The sequence below is a fragment of the Zootoca vivipara genome, chromosome 7 (genome assembly GCF_963506605.1).
Source record: "Zootoca vivipara chromosome 7, rZooViv1.1, whole genome shotgun sequence".
NCBI classification, from domain to species: Eukaryota; Metazoa; Chordata; class Lepidosauria; order Squamata; family Lacertidae; genus Zootoca; species Zootoca vivipara.
Window position 1 is genome coordinate 94,430,632 of NC_083282.1, and position 23,170 is coordinate 94,453,801.

The 23,170-nt window shown below is 51.8% G+C and overlaps 1 protein-coding gene across 4 annotated transcripts; it reads left to right on the top strand.

Moving 5' to 3' along the window:
* Nucleotides 1-61: 61 nt before the first annotated feature.
* Nucleotides 62-22,927, top strand: TTI1 (TELO2 interacting protein 1). 4 transcript variants are annotated; one of them, XM_060277409.1, is made up of 8 exons: nt 62-97; nt 991-3,307; nt 5,493-5,696; nt 6,260-6,408; nt 7,300-7,440; nt 9,768-9,972; nt 11,046-11,133; nt 21,923-22,927. In XM_060277409.1, the coding sequence occupies exons 1-8, from the start codon at nt 80-82 to the stop codon at nt 22,131-22,133; spliced, it is 3,333 nt and encodes a 1,110-aa protein (XP_060133392.1). In that variant the 5' UTR covers nt 62-79; the 3' UTR covers nt 22,134-22,927. The 4 variants fall into 4 exon arrangements, with proteins under 4 accessions (XP_060133392.1, XP_060133393.1, XP_060133394.1 ...); XM_060277410.1 differs by having other exon boundaries at nt 6,263-6,408; XM_060277411.1 differs by lacking the exon at nt 62-97 and adding an exon at nt 110-217.
* The last annotated feature ends 243 nt before the right edge of the window (nt 22,928-23,170 follow it).

Consider the following 23,170-nt stretch of genomic DNA (forward strand, 5'->3'; position numbering starts at 1 on the left):
CCAACTCGAGCCGCCGCCGCCCTAAAGCGCACGCGCAGACTCCGAGCGACGCGTGCGCAGTAGGGTCCGGTCGCCGCGCATGGGTGGTGCTGCTCCGGTGAGACTTTTGTCGCTCCTTTGCGCTCGCCCCTCTCCCCCGCGGGAGATATTTCGCTCCGCCAGAGGTGCGGGCTGACTTCCGGCATGTGGACAACTCTCGCTTTCTCCCGAGCAGAGAGTGAGGAAAGGAGAAGCGGGGTGAAGGCGGGAGTCCTTTGGGGTGTTTGGGGAGGGGGAATAGGGGGCAAGGGACCTGCGACCCTGGGCCACTTCCAGAGCCTTGCCGGTGGCCTGACCCCGCCAACTCGCTGGACTCCGGCCCCAGGTGAGGAAGTGTGGCCCAGTGGGTAGAGCACGTGCCCTCCGGGCATAGAGGCCAGGCCCCCTCCTGCAAAGTTCGACCCCAGAGAGACTGCCAGTCTGGGCCAGGGACACTGCCAGGCTAGACCAGAGGGCTTGACCCCTTGCAAGGCATTGCAGGGGGTCAGTCTGGATGACCCTTGGGGAACCTCTTCCAACTCCACAGTGCTGTGATTCCTGCACTGCAGGGGGTCGGGGCTGGGTCAGCTTTCGGGGTCCTTTCCAGTTCTACAGTTCCAGGATTCCCAGGCTGCTTCCTTTGTAATCCAGAGGGCTTCTCTTTCCCTCTTCAGCTCCAGGCATCGGCCGAAGCCCTCCTGCTCTGCACACACGGGTGTGTGAAACTCATGCAGTGAAACTCTTTAAGGGACCTTGAGACTGCCTGCTGTTTTTCAGAGAGCCTTCCTCTAGTTTTTTGAGAACTTGTTACTTCCCCTCTTAAGGCCGACAGAAGTTATGTCAAGGGGCACATTGGGCTTGTTACCTTTTTATTTATTTGTTGTGTTTATGCACCACCTTTTTCCTCTTCTCCTGCTCCTCATGTAACCTGAAAGCTGCTCTCACATAACTTATTCCCCCTTCCCTATGCAGGATGATGACAGGCGAAGGAGAGGCCTGAGGCGAGGGCGGCAGGGCCAGGCCATGGCTGTTTTCGACACCCCACAGGAGGCGTTTGGGGCCTTGCGCCCGGCCTGCGTGCAGCTGACCAAAGCCCAGACGGCGGAGAACGTGGAGCTGCTCCGCTCCCAGCTGCGGACGGTCAGCGACTCTGCCCTGCAGGAACTCCAGGAATATGTCCTCTTCCCCCTGCGCTTCACCCTCAAGGTCCCAGGGCCGAAGCGGGAGCGCGTGGTCCAGACCGTGGCACAGTGCGTGGCCTCTGTGCTCTCCGCCACGTGTGTGAAGAAGCCCGAGCTGCTCCTGGAGCTGTTCTCTGAGCTCTGCGTCTGCCTGGCCTCCCCCTCCAGCCCGCAGCAGCTGGCCCCTCTGTCGGAGGAGCTGAAGGAGGCTGTATTGCAGGCGCTGCTGGCTCTGCTGCATTCGGCTTCCGGCGACGTCCTGGCAACTCTGTACCAGCCCTCCAACCTCCCGCACCTGGGCTTTGCCGTCTCCTTGCTGCTCTCCCTGGCAGAGCAGGAGAAAGCCAAGCAGCTCAAGATCACAGCCTTGAAATGCCTGCAAGCGCTGCTTCTGCAGTGTGACTGCGAGGGGGGCCACCGGCCCCTGGGCGGCGAGGAGGCAAAGCGTTGCGGGGATCTCTTCGCTTCCTTCCTGCCCGGGATCTCCCTCACGCTCTCCCGGATCATTACGGGGGACATGAAGCAAGGCCATGCCGTCGTCGTCTCGGCCATCAAAGTCTTCTCCCGGGCGGTAGCTTCGGTCATGGCAGATGAGCAGCTGGCACAGATCCCGCCAAAGACGGAGGCATCTGTGCCGGGGCAAGGCAGACTCTCAGGGCTTATGGTCCACCGAGGCCCAGACTGGGCAAAGAGCACAGCAGCCAAGCTCTCCATCCTGATTGTGAAGGTGGTTGGGTCTGTGTCCGTTCACCCTCACTGGAAGGCGAGGATGGAGCTGGTGGAAATGGTCCAGCTCTTGATGGCGACCTGCGGCCGGTCTTTGGTCGACTCCGTCGGCCAGCTCCTGAAGGCCTTGGTTGGCTTTGTCAATGACGAGAGGCCCGAGATCCGAACTCGGAGCAGCGAGGTCCTGCGGAGCGCCGCAGAGCAGGGAAGGGTGGCAGAGAATCGCCTTCTTGCTGACATCCTTTCGGAGAACCTCCACTCACTGGCCACCGCCCTTCCCCGCCTGATGAGCTCCCAGGATGACCAGGGCAAGACGGTCACCTTGAACTTGCTCCTCGGGTACTTGAAGCTGCTGGGCCCCCGGGTCAACCTGGTTCTGAACTCCGCCTCCCACCTCCACCGCCTCTCCAGGGCCCTTGTGCAAGTCCTGGAGCTGGACGTGAGGGACGTGAAGGTTGTGGAGGAGCGGCGTCTTGGGGACGTGCCGGGACCTTTGCAGTGCAGCAGCAGTGCCCAGAGAAAGTGCTTCCGGTTCTTTGCCGACGAGCGCATATTCTCCTTGCTCCAGCAGATCTGCCGGGTCCTCGGATACTATGGGAACCTCTATTTGCTGGCAGACCATTTCCTGGGGCTGTATGGAGAGTCCGCTGTGTACCGGAAGCAGGCGGCGATGGTCCTCAACGAACTGGTTGCTGGAGCAGCAGGGCTGGAGGTGGACGTCCTTCATGAGCGGGAAGAGGTGGCCAGTGCTGAGGATCTCGGAGGTGTCGTGGCTTCTGTGCTGGAGGAATACGTGGACCAAGCCAACTGGCACCTGGTCACTAGCATTGAGGCTGAGGAGGTGGCCAGTGAACCAGAGGCAAAGGGCTCCGGGCTCCTTGCTGTTCCGCCTGGCCACCCCCTTCCTCTCTCAGATGCCAAGCCCACCGTCCACACCATGAACGGCAACATCTGGCAGATTTGTATCCAGCTGGAAGGGGTGGGCTGCTTTGCTTCCGCGCTCAAGCAGGACTTCCGCCCGCTGCTGATCTCAGCCTTGTACCCCGTCCTGGAAAAGGCAGGAGGCGGCACTCTCCTTATCAGCCAGGCAGCCAGCGGGGCCATGGGGGCCATCTGCTGCGCCTGCGGCTACGGCTCCATCCCGGACCTTATCAATCAGAACGCCGACTACCTGGTGAACGGCATCTCCTTGCACCTGCGTCACCAGGCTCACGTGCCCCGTTGCTCGCGGGTCCTGGAAGCCATGCTGAGACACTCGGATGCCAATGTGCTGCCCCTGGTGGACGACGTCATCCAGGACATCCTGGCCAAGCTGGACCAGCATCACGCTGACCGGGCGGCCTCGTTCCTTGGGGTCATGCACACGCTGCTGCTGAGGCTAGGTACCGATTCATTGCCATGCTTCTATCCTGCGTTTTCTTTCGAGGAGCTCAAGGCATAAGCGGCTCTGTTTCCCTTTCACAACAACAGCCCTGTGAGGTAGGCTCAGCTGAGGGATGGCGACTGGGCCAAAGTCATGCTTCGTGGCCACATGGGAATTCAAACCCTGCTCTACCAGGTCCCAGTCTGGCAATCTAACCACTTCACCACCCTGACTCAGAGTAGAAAATCCACAGCACTCCCTCCAAAAGGGGGGACCCCTGCCTTGTCTGTGCTAGCCCAGGGCTCCTGGCCTTGGTTGCCATGTGTTGCTTAATTCACCCATTTCTCCCTTTCAGAAATTCCGTAGCCGAGTTAGGAAATGAACCAGGGCCTTGGATCCGGGCTGGTAACATCTGCACCTGCAGTTCCCAAACTTTTTTAGGCCTCTTGGTTCCCCATACGCATGCCCAGTGCCCCCAACCCTGTAAAAATCACTAATCAGGATAGCGCTTTGCACAACCCACTAAGGAAGAGAACGGCACACTGAAATTCAAAATGGTAACACAATTAATGGCATGTTTATTCAAAATCCAATTTAAACTATTTAGTTTAATTAATTCAACAAAGCGGATGAACTGGAATCATTGATACCAGCTTTTCAAATTCTGTTAGTCCTTTAAACCTCTGGCACCCCCTTCCTTCCCCCCTTGCCTCTTAGTGCCTTCCTAGGTAACCCCACTCTCCCCCATGGGGTGGTGCTCCCCACTGATCTACACTGTGTGGGGATGCCAAATGACTCCGTTCATCTTCGCATGGGATTTCCTTCAGAGGATGCACACTCGGGAATGCATACGGGAGAGTGATCTTAAGCACGGAGGATTATAGCCGACTAAATCATACTTGCGAGTAGACCTATTGAAATTGAGGCACCTGTGTCATGCCCTTTTACATTGCAATGGGTTTGCTCTGGGTAGGATCCTCCCAGGAATCATCCCACAGGTATTCAGAGTCAAGATCTACCTCTTTAGGAAGGAGCAAATTGAATTCCTTGAAACTTCTTTCCAGATAAGTTTGCAGCCTGATTCTCCCAGTTCCAGAGGAAAGCCAGGAGAATTTGTAGCTGTTACCATGCACAGTACCTCTTTTTTATTTTTTAGAACTTTATTAAGGAATCAAAATATCTTATACAATGAAGCAAAACGAATGAGCTGGCAATTTGCTATCATAGTTCTATAGCAGGGGTCCCCAAACTACGGCCCCCGGGCCGGATGCGGCCCAATCGGCCTTCCAATCCGGCCCGCGACGACCCCCGCCGCCCGCTGCCGCCGCCCGCTCTCACGGCGCGCGGCGCAGCGGCGATCTGAAAAATCGGCAAAAAGTCGCCGAAAATCCTTTGTGCGCATGCGTACGGGCCTCTCCCGACCCGGAAGAGGTCATTTCTGGTGCACTTCCGGGTCGGGGGAGGCCCATACGCATGCGCACAAGCGATTTTCGCCGATTTTTTTTTCCGCCCGTGTGCGTGTGCGCATGCGCACGGGCGAGCACTCCCCCGCCCTCCGGCCCGCTGCGCGCGCACTCCCCTGCAGTCCGGCCCACCGCGCGGTCGGCGCGGCGGGCACCGGCCCGCCGCTCCGTAAGTCTGGGGACCCCTGTTCTATAGTATATGGGAGCATGAAGAGGTTGATCAAAAATCAGACCAGAAAATGGGATTATCGTTCTCTCGGGATCAAAGAGGGTGAGTGGTAGTGGGTGTTGGTATGTAGTCAGCACCTAATAAATCTGGTTCTGTGGGAATTTGCCAGCCATGATTTTGTTCCTTAATACATGTCAAAAATATCCACCCTGCGAGGGCTTAGTCTGTTGGCTTGGTGGTGTCTTGTGAAACACACATCATATGATTCCACTCTTCTGCAATTGGGATTTCTCCATTATTGGGCAATAGTCAATCTCACCGCAGCCAAGAGTTTTATAAACTAGTTCTGCACGGTCGTCTTCAAATATGGATAATAAATATAGCTTGGCATGGAGCATGGAGATTCACTGCTCTGCGTCTTCCCTGTGTGGCTTAGCCCTCTTTCCCCAAACTGGGACTTAAATGTGCAGTATATCCCAGCTGCCCAGAATAGAACCCATTTCCACCAACGTAGCCAAGTTTAGGATTACTGTGTTGGGCTTGAAGAAGTCATGCTTTCCTCCTCTTGTCAGCTTCCTGGTTTGCGGTGGAGTGCCGAACGGAGAAGGATTTGGAGCATGAAGGTGGCTGTATCTCGGGAGCAGCTGAGCAGAGTGAGGAAACGCTTCCCCCGCCACTTCTCACCGCAGAGGCCATGGAAGAGTTCTTCCTCGAGTACGTGAAGCAGAAGCGGATTGCAGAAGGCAATCTCACCGAGGAGGAGGAGGAGGAGGAAGGTCAGTGCAGCTGGAAGCCCTTCAGGTCTCCGGTCGGAGCCCAGGATGCTCGTCCCCTACACGCACGACCCTGCATGTGCATGGAACGCCATAGCTGCGTTTGGGAGTGTGGCAGCATCTACCCTTCGGAACTCCCTGCCTATTGACGTCAGGCAGGGGCCTTCACTGTACCCTCTTTTGGTGCCTGCAAAAAACATTCTTGTTTAGACAAGCCTACCCAGATGGGTGTGAGTTTTAACCTGTTTTAAATTATTGTTAATCTTTCATGGATAGAGGAATAGTAAACCACTTTGAGACTTTTTTCCTACAGTCAATAATAATAATAATAATAATAATAAATAATAAATTTTTATTTATACCCTGCCCTCCCTAGTCAAGACCGGGCTCAGGGCGGCTGACACCAATAAAATTACAATAAAACGTAAAAGAAAGAAAAACAATTAATTAAAACACGAGTTAAAATATGGTTTAAGCAGTGCAGCATAAATTTTATGGGGGGAAATGTGTTTAAGTTGCACCCTGTATCGTTCCCATAAGTGCCCACCCTCCTTTCTCCTTCCCAGAAGAGCAGCTGCCTGCTGGGGAGCCAGAGGCAAACGAGCAGAGCCTGGAGACTGAGAGCCTGTTGCCAGCCCATGCCCAGATCGCCAAGGCCGTGATGGAGAGATGCGCCCACTTGCTCTCCGACAAGAGTCTCCGTGTGCGGCTGAAGGTACGCCTTGGAGCAGCCAGGCCACCAGATGCTCTGCTGTTGGCCCAGCCCTGGAGACGGCATCTCAGAGCCAAGGGCCAGCCCTTGCTTTCAACATGTAGAACGGCAATGAAACGAGCTGCTTCGAGCATGTCCACAGTCCCTTTCTCATGCGCTTTGGGTATAATGCGAAAAATGGGTTAAATGACACAGTGCATGGCCTCATGTCTTGAGGAGCACATCCTCCGTGTCTGGATGCTCTGAGATAAGGGTGTCAGGTGCACTGGGTCACCATAGCAACACCAGCGAGGCTGAATGTATGATTTTTTGCAGTCCTTTGCCCTTCAGGGTTGTGGAGACAAGTATAATGGTCTCCAGGGCATTGTTTTTAGTATGTCCTGTTGTCCTGATCTTGACTTGATGTTGAGCCCTGCCCTGGTTGCTGTCAGGGTCTGACTCTGAATCTTGTCAGAAGAAGAGGTTGTACGTTTTACACAGCAGCATTTCGCTAGCGTGGCGGTAGTGTTGGCAGATCAGATCTCTCTGCACATAGGTAGATAGTAGTGTCTAGCTTCGTCTTGTGCCTGGAGACAAAAAGCACGTTGTTCCTTTGAACTGTGCTGGAGAGGAGTTTTCCTCTTAACCGGGGACTCTGGAAGAACTCTCTACTGGGAGCAGGAAATCTCTGGAGACTCTGCCGGGGCTCCACACCCTCTCACATCACGCAAATTGGGGGGTGGTCAGCTACCAACCGACTTCCACAAATGACCAACACATTTTAGTCTTTGAAAAAGAGATCGAAGAACAAAGCAAGAGGCTGAACACTCTTATATCGCAGAATCACTCGTCTGGCTGTCTCCAGCCCCGCCTCCGTTAATGCCATTGTGTTTCTCCTCTGAATTCTCCTGGCAGGTCCTGGATGTCTTGGAGCTCTGTGTGAAAGTGCTGAGCCCCCACGAGAGCCACCTCCTTCCGTTGGCCCATCGGACGTGGCCTGCCCTCGTCCACCGCCTGACCAAGGACGACCCTTTGGCTGTTCTCAGGGCCTTCAAGGTGAGCCTGTTCAGAATCCTCAACACACACACACACACACACACACACACCCCCAGAGCCAGCAAGGGGCTGAACTCGCCCCCCGTTGCAGTTCCACCGTGGGAGACAAGGGAGGAGCCAGCTGTCTTGACCACAATCTAGTTTCGTGGGCCTGATCTGAATTTAGGGCTTCCCCCTATTATGTTGTATTGAATTTTGCAGATTCTGAAAATGAAGGGTGCTAAAACGTAATGTGGCTTGGGAATTCAAAATATATTTTGGTTAAATTAATGTAATTTCGTTTTCTTGGTAAGGAAAATTGCATAGAATTAATTGATTGCCAAGTATTTCCAGTTACATCACCACCATCATTTAGCATTAGCTGACATTTTTCAGAAGGTAATTATAAGTTATTTGGTTTTCCAAAAGCAGTTTAATGTGATTCTTCATCAGATGTAGACTTACCAAGCTAAATGCTGTCTAGTCACAAAAATAATAGCAGATTTGAATTCCTCACACCCAAAGACACATTTTAAAGAAAGAGATTTGCAAAAATTAAGTTCCACCCCTAGAACGGCACCCCCTAGCCCTCTGCTTAATAAAACTATTTTTTTAAAGAAAGAGTATGTGATGTTTCTGAATATCAGCTGCTGGAGACCACAGAAGGCCAGTCACCACAGTGGCCAACCAGATGCCTGTGGGAAGAAACCCACAAGCAGGATTCGATCACAGGAGCCCCTCTCCCCTCCTGCAGTTTCCAGCAGCTGGCACTGAGAAGCATCGCTGCCTCCAAAAGAAGGCAAGTCTACCGATGAGAACAACGCCTATTTGCAATAAGCAAAACGGGGGATAAAACTAATAGCATGACAGTGCGGTCCACTGCTGAGCTCCGTAGTGCTAACTGAGTCAGAGTGTGCTGGGAGTCCAAAACAGTTAGGGGGCCCCAGGCTGGCTTCCGCAGTTGCAGCCTGGCTGAAAAAGCAAAGTGGAAAACAGGGTCACCGGGGAAAAGTGGCGCAGCAAAGAGGAAATCTCTCTCTCTATGTTTCATCTCCTGTTTGTTTCTCAAGGGTTGGTGCAAGATCTGCTCTTCTTCTTTTTCTGGGGGGGGGGGGGGATTGTGCTCCCCCTTTAGTGAATCTGGCCCAGCAGATACTTCCAGTTGCCAACTGACATGGCAAGGAAGAAGCATTCGTTGAAGACGATGCCCTCCGGGCTTCTAGTTCCGAGATCTGGCCTATAAGGAGAGCGTTTGAAGTGCAAATGGTTTGAGAGACTTAAAGCTAAAAGCGTAATACACAGGGGGGCCCCACCTTGCGGGGGGGGGGGAGGGGGAGGACGGACAAAAAAACCACAAAACTCAGCCAAGCCTGCAATACCCAGCCAACATCTCAAGGACCAGGCAGGATTTTTTTTACGCGGGAGAGGAGAAGACGTTATCGAGGAATGCAGTTACCTTTTCAGCATTTTGAGATACGCTGCCAAGCAGCAGGGAAGGTGATATTTTTTAATTATAGAAATCCCTTTGATCGCGGTGGCCTCCTTTCTGAAACTGCAGAGAGGGAGGGAGAGCACTTCAGTGCGGCAGGGGACCCAACCCTTCCTGTGCTGGGTGGGCCTTCTCTTGGTAGCTGAGTTTAGAATCGTGGAATTGCGGAGTCGGAAGGGATCCCAGGAGCCATCTAGTCCGACCCCCTGCAACGCCTAGAGGTTTAGCAGTTCTTGCGCTTTCTGGTCTTCAGTCCTTGGCATTATGCTGCAGGCATCCCCAACTTGCTCAGTTGCTCTCATACCAAGAGCTGCGCTGCACTGTGCAAACAGTGTGCAAGCCCAAGCTGCAGTATTTGCTCTGAGCCCTCCAGATTTGGGCTGAACGTGGCATAGAGAAACAACAATCATTTACATTTATAGCCCGCCGATCTGACTGGGTTGCCCCAGCCACTCTGGGTGGCTCCCAACAAAGTATTAAAAACACAACCAAACATCAACCATTTAAAAACGTCCCTGTACGGGGCTTCCTTCAGGTGTCTTCTGAAAGTCAGATAGCTGTTTTATCTGTTTGGCATCTGGTGGGAGGGTGTTCCACAGGGCAGGGGCCACCACCAAGAAGCCCCTTTGCCTGGGACTTGGCACAGAGTGGCTGTGCTCTGAAGCAGAATGAAAAAGAGTCTTGCTTTTCACCGCAGGGGAGAAGGGGAATAGAATGGAGTATCCCGGGAAAGGGCACAGCTGGCTGGCAAACTGCACAGGAGCCCTCGATACTGCAGCATTTTGTTGCAGATTGCACTTGTTCAAGCAAATGTGACTTGCCTCTATGAATAAGAGCCCGTGTGGTGGAATTTCCACAGGTGCTGTGCACTTTGGGAGCCCACAGTGGCGACTTCCTGCGGCGGCGATTCTCCAAAGACGTCCTGCCCAAGCTGGCAACCTCCCTCGTCACCCAGGCCCCGGTCAGCACCCGCGCAGGACCCATCTATGGCCACACCCTTGCCTTCAAGTTACAGCTCGCCGTGCTGCAAGGCCTCGGATCCCTCTGCAAAACTCTGGACCTTGGTGAGTAGTTAATCTGTGGGACTCCCTCCCACAGGAGGCAGCGATGGCCACCAACCTAGACAGCATTAAAAGAGACTTAGACAAATTACAACAGCCGAACCTTTGTAACCTTAGGATAACGGAGCTTGTTGCTTGGGAACTGCAGTACAAGGGGCTTTGCCAGCCTGGCGCTTGGGATCGAGCCAAACTCAGGGCTGACAAGAGCTGCTTTCTGCAGGGCTTGTGTGTGCCACCAAGGAACTCTCTCTTGCAGCTGATCCAGTCGCATCTCTACCTGCCCGGTGCCAGGTGATAATAATAATAATAATAATAATAATAATAATAATAATAATAATAATTTATTATTTATACCCCGCCCATCTTGCCGGGTTCCCCCAGCCACTCTGGGCGGCTTCCAACAAAACATTAAAATACAGAAATCCATCAAACATTAAAAGCTTCCCTAAACAGGGCTGCCTTGAGATGCCTTCTAAAGGCCTGGTAATTGTTGTTCCCTTTGACCTCTGGTGGGAGGGCATTCCACAGGGTGGGCGCCACTACCGAGAAGGCCATCTGCCTGGTTCCCTGTAACTTAGCTTCTCGTAGCGAGGGAACCGACAGAAGGCCCTCGGCGCTGGACCTCAGTGTCCGGGCAGAACGATGGGGGTGGAGATGCTCCTTTAGGTATACTGGACCGAGGCCATTTAGGGCTTTAAAGGTCAGCACCAACACTTTGAACTGTGCTCGGAAACGTACTGGAAGCCAATGTAGGTCTTTCAGGACCGGTGTTATGTGGTCTCGGCGGCCGCTCCCAGTCACCAGTCTAGCTGCCGCATTCTGGATTAGTTGTAGTTTCCGTAGGTGAGAGGCAGATGTGCGTGCTTTGTGGAAAAGGGCCTTGTAGAGACGGCGACTCCGTGTGCTCCTGCCTTCCCAGGAACCAAGTTTCCCTTGCCCACCCCGAGGCCTTGATGCGCTCTGCAAGCCCTAAACCTTGCCCAACCCTCCTTGTTTGCAGATGCAAGCCAACGCTTTGCCTCCCCGGCCGCCTCCCCTCGTCTTCCGCTGACGCTTCTCTCTTCCTGTTCCCACAGGTGAGGGCGACCTGAAGAAAGTGGAGGAGGCCTGCCTCCCCTACCTCAGCGCCAAGCAGCCTGCCAAATTGCAAGAGGCTGCCTGCAGGTAACGGAAACGCAAGCAACACAAAGCCTTTCATGTTGTACCTGGAACAGGATTTCATAGCAGTGTAGGGTTTCCTCGGCCATCAAGTCTAATCCCCCCTTCTGCAGAAAAGCTGCCCCCTCCTAGATCCATAAATATGCTCCAGGCCACGTGCCACAAGCACACCACAAAGCCGGCTGCTTCAGGTGACTCACGCAAGCGAGCCAAGGTGCAAGGGGCCTTGCCCTTCACTCAACAAGGACCTGCATTCATGCATTCATTTCATCATCATCATCATTTTATTTATACCCCACCAATCTAGCTGGGTTTGCCCAGCCACTCTGGACAGCTTACAGCATATATAAAACATAGTAAAATATTAAAAATTAAAAACTTCCTGATACATTTATACACTGTTTAGGGAAGGTTTAAATGTTTTATTGTGTTTTTAATATTCTGTTGGAAGCCACCCTGAGTGGCTGGGGAGGCCCGGCCAGATGGGTAAAAGGTAAAGGTAAAGGACTCCTGATAGTTAAGTCCGGTCGCAGACGACTCTGGGGTTGTGGCGCTCATCTCGCTTTACAGGCCGAGGGAGCCAGCGTTTGTCTGCTCCGCAGACAGTTTTTCCAAGTCATGTGGCCAGCATGACTAATCAGCTTCTGGTGCAACGGAACAATGGTAGGGTATAAGTAATAATTTATTATTTATTATGATTACTGCTTGATTGTAAAAAAAAGCCTTGACGCAGTTTCCAAAGGAAATAAAACAACAAAACTATCTGTAAAAATAGTAATGAAAACCCCCCCAAAAACCCAGCCCTTTGAACCATCCCATAGATAAAAGTCCTCTATGAACTAAAAAGAGATTCAAACATACATCCACTTTCTACACGTGCATACTGTCCTTGCAAGACCGAAAAGTTTGGAGTCCAGTGAAGGCGCCTGACGCCAAGTGGCAAGGGGTTCCAAGGGGTAGCTGCCGCCCCACTGAAAGATCGAGTTCTTTCCAACGTGGAAAAGTCACCCTGTGGCCTTGTAACAGTGCCAGCTCTGCTGATCAAAGCGGTTCAGTGAGCGCCTGTGGGGTCAGGGCGACCTCGTAGGTAAACTGCTCCCAAGTTCTTCAGGGCTTCCTATACTAATATTGACACCTTCAACTTGGCCCGGTAGCAAATCAGCAACCGGTGCAGATTTCTGAGCACACACAAGTGTTCTCTGCAGACAAGGCCCTCCCCGCCTCCTGTCAGCAATCGTGCTGCAGCATCCGGCACTAACCGCAGCCTCTTGGGATTCCAGTTCCAGGAATCCCACCATATAAGTCTCTTTGGGAAAAGGCAAATTTGGCTCAGTGGGACGCCTGCCTTGCCCTGCCTGCTGTTTTCACCAAACCAGGCAAAGGTGGCTCCCCCCCCCCCAAAAAAAAACACCCATTATCTTTCTGTTTTCTCTCTTCTGTCCCTTTGGCCCTGAATGTCACTTGCGCTTCCCTGAGCCCAGATCTGTTTCTCTCCGCCGCTTGGCAAATCCTGGAAAAGGACCAGACCCTCTGTTGCCGTCGTGGCTTCTTAATTGCTCATTAATACGTGTTTAGTAAAGGAAACTTGGAGGAGGAAAGAAACCCCGGTCAACTCACGTTAATGGCAGAAGTGGCTCTGTTGATGGGGCTCCGACCAAGGCCCAAATGCCCTGGGGGGGGCAGGTGCAGGTGCGACTTTTCCCACCTCGAGAGTTTCTGCAAACTTAATTCAGGCTATGTGAGCCTCTCCCTTCCCTGAGGTTAAGAGGACCTGCTTTGTGGGTGCCCAGCCTGAGTCCTTCCTACCAAACAGAAGACGGAGAGGAGAGAGGAAATGCGATAGTCATCTCCAGAGATCTGAAGGGCTGCCCCATGGAAGAGGGGGCCAGCTTGCTTTCTGCTGCTCCGGAACGGAGGACCCGAACCAATGGATTCTAGTTGCAAGGAAGGAAATCCTGACTCAGCCTTAGGAAGAACTTTCTGAGCGTGAGAGCTGCCCAACAGTGGAACAGACTCCCCTGGAAGGTGCTGGACTCTCCTTCGCTGGAGGTTTTTAGGCAGAGGTTGGGTAGCCATCTGCCACGGATGCTTGAGCTGAGATTCCAGCATTGCAGGGGGGTGGGCTAGACGGCTCTTGGGGGTCCCTTCCAATCTGCTTTTTTCACGCCATGCACTGTTTTATAAGGTTCTATAATGTCGCTTGTTTCTCTAAACCAAAAAAAAGGCCCCAGATGCTGCGACCTTTCTTCATGGACAAAGTGGGTAGAGAGTTTTTTTTCCTCCCTCTCTCATAACACACAAACATCCAAGCTGAATGTTGGAAGATTCAGGACAGGTTAAAAGAAGTCCTTCTTCCCTGTGAAACCAGAATGCTGGCCTAGGTGGGGCACTGGCCTGATCCAGCAAGCTCTTCCTATGTTCTTCACCATCAGCTGCAGGGCCCCAGATTCCTGCCCACCCCAGGCCACGCCAAAAAGGCTATTCTTGGAAAAACCAGAGCATCGACGACAGTCTTTTTGCAAAGCAGATCGGCCTCTTCCCACCGTAGAGAAGCTTCTGTGCCGAGCAGCCTGCTTCCAACTTGCCCAGATGAGCCAAACCCAGCGAGATGCTCCAGCTCCGTTCAGCGCAGACCCGGTGGGTTTGCGCAAGCCAGCTATTCCGAGCCGTTTCTCGCCACGGTTAAACAGGCGCCACTCCGTGCGCCCGGCTTGGGCCGCTTCATTCCCCGCATCCCCATCTGCATCTGCCAAGTTGCAAGCTCTGGTGCAGAGCCCTGCCAAGCGAAAGCTTAAAAACAAAGTAAAAATCAATAAGCCACACTTGAGCAAAGCAAATACAAAGGCGAGCACGCCAGCTTGGATTAACCCGGGCATCTTTTGCCATGGAAACGGAGGTTGCTTGGAAACTGCTGAAGTAAATTGACACACACACACACACACACACATAAATTGCAGGAGTCAAGTTGCTCCTTAAGCTATTCAGCCCTCTGGACCGCCAGGGGAGCATCTTCGTCCAAGAGGAGAAGGGTCTTGGCGTGGAGGGTGGGTCCACCCAAGGTCAGACTGGACCTGAGGTGGCCAGGCAGGGAGGCACCTGTCGGAAGGGGTCAAGGTGCATCTGCCATGCCAGGCAGGGGAAGGCGGCCTCCGCGCATCCCCTTGAGGCTTTGCCTGTTCAGGTGAGAGCCCTTCCTTGGAACCAGGCCAGTCTGCAACCTAGACAGAGCAGAGGCTTGACAGGCATATGTCAAGAATGCTTTGATGGTGTTTCCTGCTTGGCAGGGGGTTGGACTGGATGGCCCTTGTGGTCTCTTCCAACTCTATGATTCTATGACATTTTTCTCCCATATTAAAACTATGGGTCAAATTTATTGTATTGACTTTCTTGCCGAAGACCACTCAAACGATTTATAACCAAAAAAGAAACAAAACCCCCTCATAGATGCATTCGAAAGTTTTTTAAAAGATGTTTAAAAGACGCTGCCCACTCTAAGATGCCACAGATACCGTAGTTACAGGCCAAAGGCCTGGGAGAAGAGGAAAGTTTTTGCCTGGCACTGAAAGATGTCATAGAATCGTAGAGTTGGAAGGGGCTTCTATGGGTCATCTAGCCCAACCCCCTGCAATGCAGGATTCTCAAGAAAAGCATTTCACGACCGATGGCCAACCAACGTCTGCTTTGAAACCTCCAAGGAAGGGGAGTCCACAATCTCCGGAGGGAGTCTGTTCCACTGCCAAATAGCTCTTATTTTTCCTGATGTTTAGTTGGAATCTCCTTTCTTATAACTTGACGCCATTATTTTGAGTCCTACCCTCCAGAAAAGGAGAAAACAACTATGTGGTGAAGGCATCAGGCGAGACTCCCTGGGGAGAACATCCCACAAACAGGGAGCTGCCGCAGAAAAGGCCCCGTTCTCGTGTTGCTGCCCTCCAGACCTCTCACGGCCTCTGGCCTTCATGATGACGTTGGTCAGTTCATAGGGGGAGAGGCGGCCCTTGAGGCATTGTGGTCCAGATCCTGCTTGCTCAAGTGTGGGTGGAGAAGCTAAGCCTGTTGCTCACGTTGGCTCTTTCACCTAAAGCCATAGCTGCCAAGTTATCCCTTTTTTTAAGGGATTTTCCCTTATGCTGAATAGGCTTCCTCGCGAGAAAAAGGAAAACTTGGCAGCTATGCCTAAAGCACCTTTCCCCCAACAGTAAGAGCACCAGAAGGGCCTGCTGGGTCCAGCCAGTGGCTCCATTCAGTCCAGCATCTCTCTCTCTGGATTCATGGGAGAAATCCTTTCTCCTCTCCATTCCGCACGTGCACCTTCTCTCCCCAATAAGAGCATCAGATGAGCCTGCTGGATCAGGCTGATGACCCTCCTGGTCACAGAATCAAAGATCTGGAAGGGACCCTCCAGGGTCATCCAGTCCAACCCCCTGCAATGCAGGAATCTCAGCTCAAGCATCCATGACAGATGACCGTCCAACATCAGCTTTGAAACCTCCAGAGAAGGAAAGTCTGCCGCCTCCTGAGAGAGTCCGTTCCACTTCTGAACAGCTCTTATTGTCAGAAAGTTCTTCCCAGCATCCTCTTCTCACTGATGCTCCTAGGGGAAACTCGCAGGATCTGAGCCCAGACGACTCTCCCTTCCTGTGGCTTCCAGCAACTGGGATTCAGAAACATCACCTCCGACTGTGGAGACAGAACAAAGCCATCATTCCCCCCCCCCCCAATAGCCATCTCCTCCTCCGTGAATTTGTCCCATCCTCTTTCAAAGCCATCCAGGTTGGTCGCCATCCTGGCCTGCTGCAGGAGGGAGTTCCACAGTTTAACTCTGCGCTGTGTGAAGAAGGACTTGTCTTTTATCCGTCCCGAATCTTCCAGCCTCATTGGACGTGGCTTAGTGAGGACTTGTAGCAGCTGTGCCCGAGCTCTGCCGGCTTGGAGGTCCTGGTTCAATCCCCAACATTTCCCGTTAAAAGATCCCTGGTGAGAGGACTGGGGAAGGGACCTTTGCCAGTGGCTGTGGGCAGCGCTTGCCAGCCTGAGGGTGCCAGAGCCGGACAGGACCGCCCGGCTGTTTGGCTCGGTGCGAGGCAGCTTCGTGCGTCTGTTGACTCTGGCCGCTGCCGCCCGGCGGGATTCAAGTGGGATTAGGCTGCCAGATGGCGTCCAATGCCCGGCGGGCTCTTTGGCTGTTGCTGCCAGGATGAGGCAAGCTGTGCGTATCAGTCAGGGCTGCAGAACAAGCAAGCTGGAGTCCCTGGTAGAGTTTCTCAGGTGCAAAGGGCGGAGTGACGGCAGCCCGGCTCTCGGCATGGTTTTGTGGGCACAGGATTGGGCTGAGGGGGCAGGGATGTGATGGAGCATCTGTGAATCATAGTGCTGCAGAGTTGGAAGGGGACCTCCAGGGGTCATCTAGTCCAACCCCTGCAATGCAGGGGACCCCAGCTAAAGAATCCCCACCCAACCTCCATTTAAAAAGCTCCAACGAAGGAGCATTCACCACCTTGGAAGGTGTCAAAGGTTTAATGGGCTGCAGTGCATCACTGAGCCCCTTCCTTGTCTTCCTCTGTGATTTATTTTATTTTATATTTCATTTCATTTATTGTCTCCAGGCAGCTCGAGGTGGCTTTCATCTTTCTCCTCTTCCCCATTTTATCCTCACAACAACCACCCTGTGAGGTAGGTTAGGCTGAGAGCGAGCGCTTGGCCCGCAAGGTCACAGCCAATGAGCTTCGTGGCCCAGTGGGGGGACTCAAACCCCGGTCAACTGGGTCCTAGTCCAGCACTCTAACTGCTATGCCACGCTGCTTCTATACTCAACGAATAAACACCATTCGTTGTAGAGACCGTCTGGTCCTCCCGCGCGGCTCCTCGCCCAAGAGGATGGATTTCTCCAGGTCTGCCAGCCGTTTCCTAGGCCACGGAAGAAGTGCTGCGATTATCCCGCTAGGAAAGGGCTCTGCTGAATCCCAATCAGGCCTGAAGAGCCTCTCTTGGCTTCAAGAGAGGTGGCTTGGCTGCGGAGAGCATCTAATTCCAGCCTCTGAGGCCGTCTCAGTGGGCACAGTGGAAACACACTTGCCGCAAAGAGGCAGGGAAGCGGCTGAGCTGGGTGGTGCCTTGCCTGGTACAAACAAGAAGTTGAAAAAGCTACGCAAATCCATTAAAAAGAGAGAGGAGGAGAGACTGGTTTTCTGCCTGCAGTCAAGTCTTTGGTGTTTGGATTTTGCCCCGTTTCCGGCAGCGACCCGAGAGTAGGCCAGTGGTTGTTAAACTGCCCACCTGCAGGAGGGTAATTTTGGATTGATTTGTCTGGAGAAAAGCCACAGAAACCTGTCATGGGAAATCACACGGGTTTGGGGGATCTGTCTTGGGCTGTCTAGTTGGTGCCGTGCTTTGGAACTGAGTTGCTTGATCAATTTGATTTGATTGAGTCCACTTATATTCTGCTTTTCCACAATGAGCTGTGGCCAAACCACATTACGGCAGACGTTCAAAGCATCAAAATAGGGAGCATTGGAAATACCACTGTACAAAATGCAGAGTGTGTCAGTAAATTCAAAAGTGACAAAAATAAACAATTTGGCTCACACAGAATTACTTCAGAAACCAAAACAATCTAGGCTTTAAGTACATGAACACATTTAAATTTAAGCTGTTTAAATGTTTCCAATCCTGATTAAGGTAATTTCTAGCAAAGTAACAGTATTCACTGGTGTTTTGGCCACAGGGTATTTCAGGGGGCATTTTCTGCAACAGCAGATCCCACACCTTTGGAACTCACTGCCTGCTGAGCTCGGCATGACCAGCAGACTGCAAATCTTTTTGGAAAGTTCTTAAAACTCTCTCTCTCTCTCTCTCGAGGTGGGGTGCCTGCCTTATTTCTTTGATTTCTGTTGGCTTTGATTATATTCTAGCAATTTTGAGTGAGCTTTTAAAGAGAAAAGCATGATTATCGACGCCAGGTCACTCCATAACCACCGCCGTGTGCATTGGCTTCTGTACCCAATCTCTGCGTTGGAGGACGAAGTCCCGTGGAAGAGCACAAGCAATGGCAAGATTGATAAGTCAGTGAGAAGGTAGACGGCACAATGAAACTGTTTGCAAAATTCTGTGAGAAGGAGAGAGAGAGAGAGAGAGAGAGAGAGAGAGAGAGAGAGAGAGAGAGAAGCAAAGGAACTGCTCTCTTGGAATCGCCCGGGTTGGCCTTTCCCCCAAACTGGGGTTCCCCAGTTGCCTTTGGACTACAACTCCCATCATTCACTATGACTGCGGTGACTGGGGCTGATGGAAGCTAGAGATCAAATGAAGTGGAGAGCGCCAGGTTGGGGAATCTCAGCAGCCACGTCACACTTTGAATTTTGTTTATGTGCAATTCCTACTTTTAATAGAGCAGGTTTGGGAAGACATCATAATGTCATCTCAGGTGTTAAGCTAAGTGTGTGTGTGTGTGTGTGTGTGAGAGAGAGAGAGAGAGAGAGAGAGAGAGAGAGAGAGAGAGAGAGAGAGAGAGAGAGAGAGAGAGAAGGTACCTTATGTTTGCGTAAGATAGATAGATAGACATTCCTTCCAGAGATTTACTTCTTTCTCTCACAGCCTTTTAAAAATTTAATCTCCGAACTGGCTGCTTTTATGTAATCACATTCTGAAAATGCAGCTAACTCTGAACCTACAGTTATTCACCTCCGTGCGGGAATGTATTGATGAAGGAAGTTTAAAATAGGAAGTGGCAATGCCTTTAATCAGGACTCCCTCATTTTTTTCCCCGGGCTTCGGCTCGCAGCAAATAAGCATGAAGGTGGAGAAGAACGCTTATTTAGCACATTGCAAGTTTCCAGGGGGCTGACTGTGCCGTGAACCAGAACCGTACTTTGGGGAGGGGGAAGGTGTGGGGAAGAAACAAGAGGCTTTGTCCCGAGGCAGGGCTCCAAATGAGTTGAGACGGGGCTGGTGTTCTCCGCAGCCGTCCAGGATCAAACATATAGATTGCAAAGCAACCAGGATGAATTAACATCCTTTGCCATTGATTAGGTGGAGAGAGGCTGGCAGGGAAGCATCTCTGCGGAGCAAAAATGCTCTCCGGCCACCCAGTCCAAAAGAATGGAAGAAAACTCACGTGGTGAGAGCAAGAGAAGTTGTTTGATTTGAAGACGGGGCAGTGGTTGCAGGGACTGGACTAGGAAGGCAAGACTTCTCTTAGCTGCAATGTGAGCCTGGCCTCGATTTGCTGCGATAACGCTGTGTCAGTATGAAAAGCCACCACCCTGCACCCATTTAAAAAAGCTGCTGAGCCTTCAAAGAAGAAATTTGGGGGAAGCCTGAAAGGGGGGAAGAGCGATGTGAGGCTCAAAGGGAAGCAACCTCCGACCATCATTCTGAATGATGCGATTTGGCGATTGCCTTTTTATAAAAGGAGATGATCAAGGGAAGAGTCTGGACTCTGGGAACAAATCACAGGCCCCAATCCATCACTAATGGTCGGTGCTGACGTACAGTGAAGCTGTACGTTGGAAAATACGAGACATAAAAGGATGTCCTCCTTCACACAGCACATTGTTAAACTATGGAACTCCCTGCTGCAGGAGGCAGGGATGGGCACTGACTTGGATGGCTTTAAAAGAGGAGGAGACAAATTCATGGAGGAGGAGAGGGCTGTCAACGGCAGTTGGAGGCAGCAATGTTTCTGAAAAACAGTTGCTGGAAGCCATAGGAGGGGAGAGGGATCTCGTGGTTGGCCAGCGTTTCCCAGAAGAGGCATCTGATTGGCCACCGTGGGGACAGGACACTGGACCAGATGGGCCATTGGCCTGATCCTGCAGGCTCTTCCTACATTCTAAGCATTCTTCTGCTAAGCGATTGATGCTCAGAAATAGCCGTGTTCCTTGCAATTCCTTGGCGCTTTGGGGAGGAGTCGCCGAGTGGTTTCTCCATCATGTTCAGGAGACCTTTACTTGGACCAATTATTCTTTTCAGAGGATGCCTCAAGTCAGCATTTGAGGAGAGGAGCTCTTGTTCAGGTGGACATGATCAGCAGAATTAATGAAAGAAGAGATCCCCACCCTCAATGCTGTGCTAACCCTAACCCAATAGGGGGGCTGGGGTGAGCCTGGGTTCCCCAAATCCTGGATCCGGTATTATTAGAGCCATTCGGCTGTGGAACGGACTCCCCTGCGGGACACCAGCAGCCCAGCTCAGAGCTGAGTTGGGCTTCCCCTCGCTTGCAGCCTGAATGGATCTAGCCTGAGATACTGGCGCAGGTTAAATGCCTTCGAGGATCTTACCCTTAAGCTCAGCTGGTTAGAGCAACCAAGGACAGAGCTGGGCACAAAAGTGGCAAGAAGAGCTTGGGGTTTATAACCTTCAAATGGAGAACTACTTAGCCCTTAGGCCACGTGGCCTTAGAAACTGGATTTTTGATCAGGATGGCAACCATCATTGCGCCCATTACTCTACTTGGTACCCCCAAATTAAGACCAGTCGCTCAAGGCCCCATCACCTTGAGAGACTGACCTCCCCACAACAACACAGGGCCTTTGCAGAACTAAGATTCCAACAGATGTCCTCAGCATATTTAGAGGGGAGATAGTTGGGAATTCCCCATACGGATCGCAAATGTATACATGGATGCCATCAGGTAGAGGACATCACAGACTGTCTGCTGATTTGCCCCCTGTAGACAATGCCTGGAGGGAAATTTATATCGCCAGTTCTTAATTGGCTTCCAGGTCGATCTGCACAGGAAGTGACCTCCTTTTGAACTCCTAGCAGATAAACATCTATATATTACACACCAGGTAGCCAAATTTGCACTGGCAGCCAAGAAGCTCCGTTCCAGCTATGTGAATGCACTCCAATCTTAAGTTTTAATGTTTTAGATTTCTTTTTACGTTGTAAACTGCTACAGGTTACGTTGTATGATTTTAGAGGAAAGTTTTCCTTTTATTCTCTGTCGCCCATTGCAAAGGCCTTTGGCTATCTGTCTATAAAAAAATGTAAAAATCGTGAAACTGCGTTTTCCACTTTTCTCCATAACCGCTTGACCGATCGTCCTGAAATTTTGACACAACGATCCAGGCCACTCCCTGAGCGTTGTTGGGGACAAAAATCCCTCAAATCACACACCTGGGCAGGTATAGACCTGGTTTTCCACCAAGTCAAACAGCGCCCTCAAGTGGCGTAATACCCTCCTCCACCCCCTCCCTTCCTGTGAAATCTAAGCCACACCCACAAACCAAATGACATCATCAACCAAGCAACTGAAAACACCAAGGCGGCCATTATCAGACCCCTAGGCCCCCACCAAATAACCAACAGTGCCAAGTGGAGGTAGGGGCCTGCCTGAAGGGGATGCGGGGGGGGGGGGTTAATAGGGAGCAGGGATACGTAATGGGTCAAAACAGGGTGGGGGCAGACACAGGGATGAAACCTGCCCTCTCCACAGTATCTCGCCTCGACTCAGGGGGACTCTGAGGCTCAGGGGGATCTGAAGGGGGGCTATTACCCTCCATTTCACAGACTAACCCACAGAAACGCGTGCAGGGCCAGCTAGTTGTCAATAAAATGGATCGACAAGAGCCCTGTCTTTGACGCCCACAAGATACGGCGCACTCTTCTTCACTGGATGTCTTTAAACAGAGGTTGGGCGGCCACGTTTCAGGGATTCATTAGCTGTGATTCCTGAATTGCAGAGGGGTTGGACCAGATGACCCTTGGGGGTCCCCTTCCAACCCTGCAATTTTTCGATTCTAGGCTTCCCATTGACTCAGCTTCTCCTCCCTGCTTTTGTTTTTTGTCTCCGCAGCGTTTTCCTCCACCTGATGCAGGTGGACCCAGATGCCGTCTGGCTCTTCCTCAGCAACGTCTGGTGCCCCCACCCCTACGAGCCCCCCCACCCCAGCCTGCGCTCCGTGAAGCTGGCCGGGGCGGAAAAGAAGCGGGACGAGTTCACCGACAATGTTGGGCGCCTGCTGGGCGAGCTGCAAGGGAGGGAAGGAGCAGCAGCTGCACCCTGAGGGCCACCCTTGGAACCTGGGGAGACAGGAGCCTCTTGCTAGGAGCTGGGGGTCCAGTGGCGCTCCAGGCAGCAGCAGCAGGAAGGGGAACAGGAGGGTCGACGGGGGAAGATCCTCAGGCAGCATTGTGCAGTTGCTGAAGAGGAGAGTTGGAGCTGCACCTCCTCGGTGGAAGGTCTCAGCTGGCCAGAGAACATGACTGAACATGAGATGGGACCTCAGCTTAATGTGGAATAGGCACCTCTTTTGTATCCTTTGATTCCCCCTCGTCCATACGGCATTCACCGGGAGCAGCCTCTGCCCTAGACATTCTCCCTGCTCAATCTGGAATTTCTCTGATCCATGGAAAATCCAAAAAGGACACCTGCTCTATCCTTTTTATTAATTCAAGAAAGGTTATGCAGTATCCTGCAAAGTGCAATGTTGTGAAACAGGATCTGGTGTGGCCGTTTACATAGTGCATCTACAAATACAGACAGACATGAAATAAAGCCAAAATAAATAAACCACAGGCCTGTTTTGCTGTGATAGGTGGCAGTGGCTGAAACTATAGTGTAGACATAATGGTTAAACAAGACAAGGTTCCCCTGTTACTCCATGTTATTAAAGTATTCAGACACCCCGAGTCGCTACATTGTCCATATTTGTTTGTAGGTCGTGGTGGGGGGTCCTCAGCCATGTTCCTCCTGGCTTGCAAATGAAGTCAGATCAAGCAGGTAGGAAGTTGTCCTTCTTTGCCTTTGTCTTCTGCCAGCTTTCCTTGGACACCTTGGTCCATTTTTTCCTTCTTTTGACATGGGCTTTTTTTTTTTTTTTTAATTTTTTTAGTGGCTAAACTTAGTTTGCTGGCTGAATTTTTTTTTTATTAAAATTAAACTTTATTACAATATACAACAATTATCACAAAGTAAAAAAAAAAAACTTCACAATAAAAAAAATGATTATGACGAATATTACATTTGACTATTTTCATTTCTCTGAAATAGAAATAGCTTCCCCCCTTTCCCCCTCCCTCACCCTTTCCCCTTGCCCTTTGA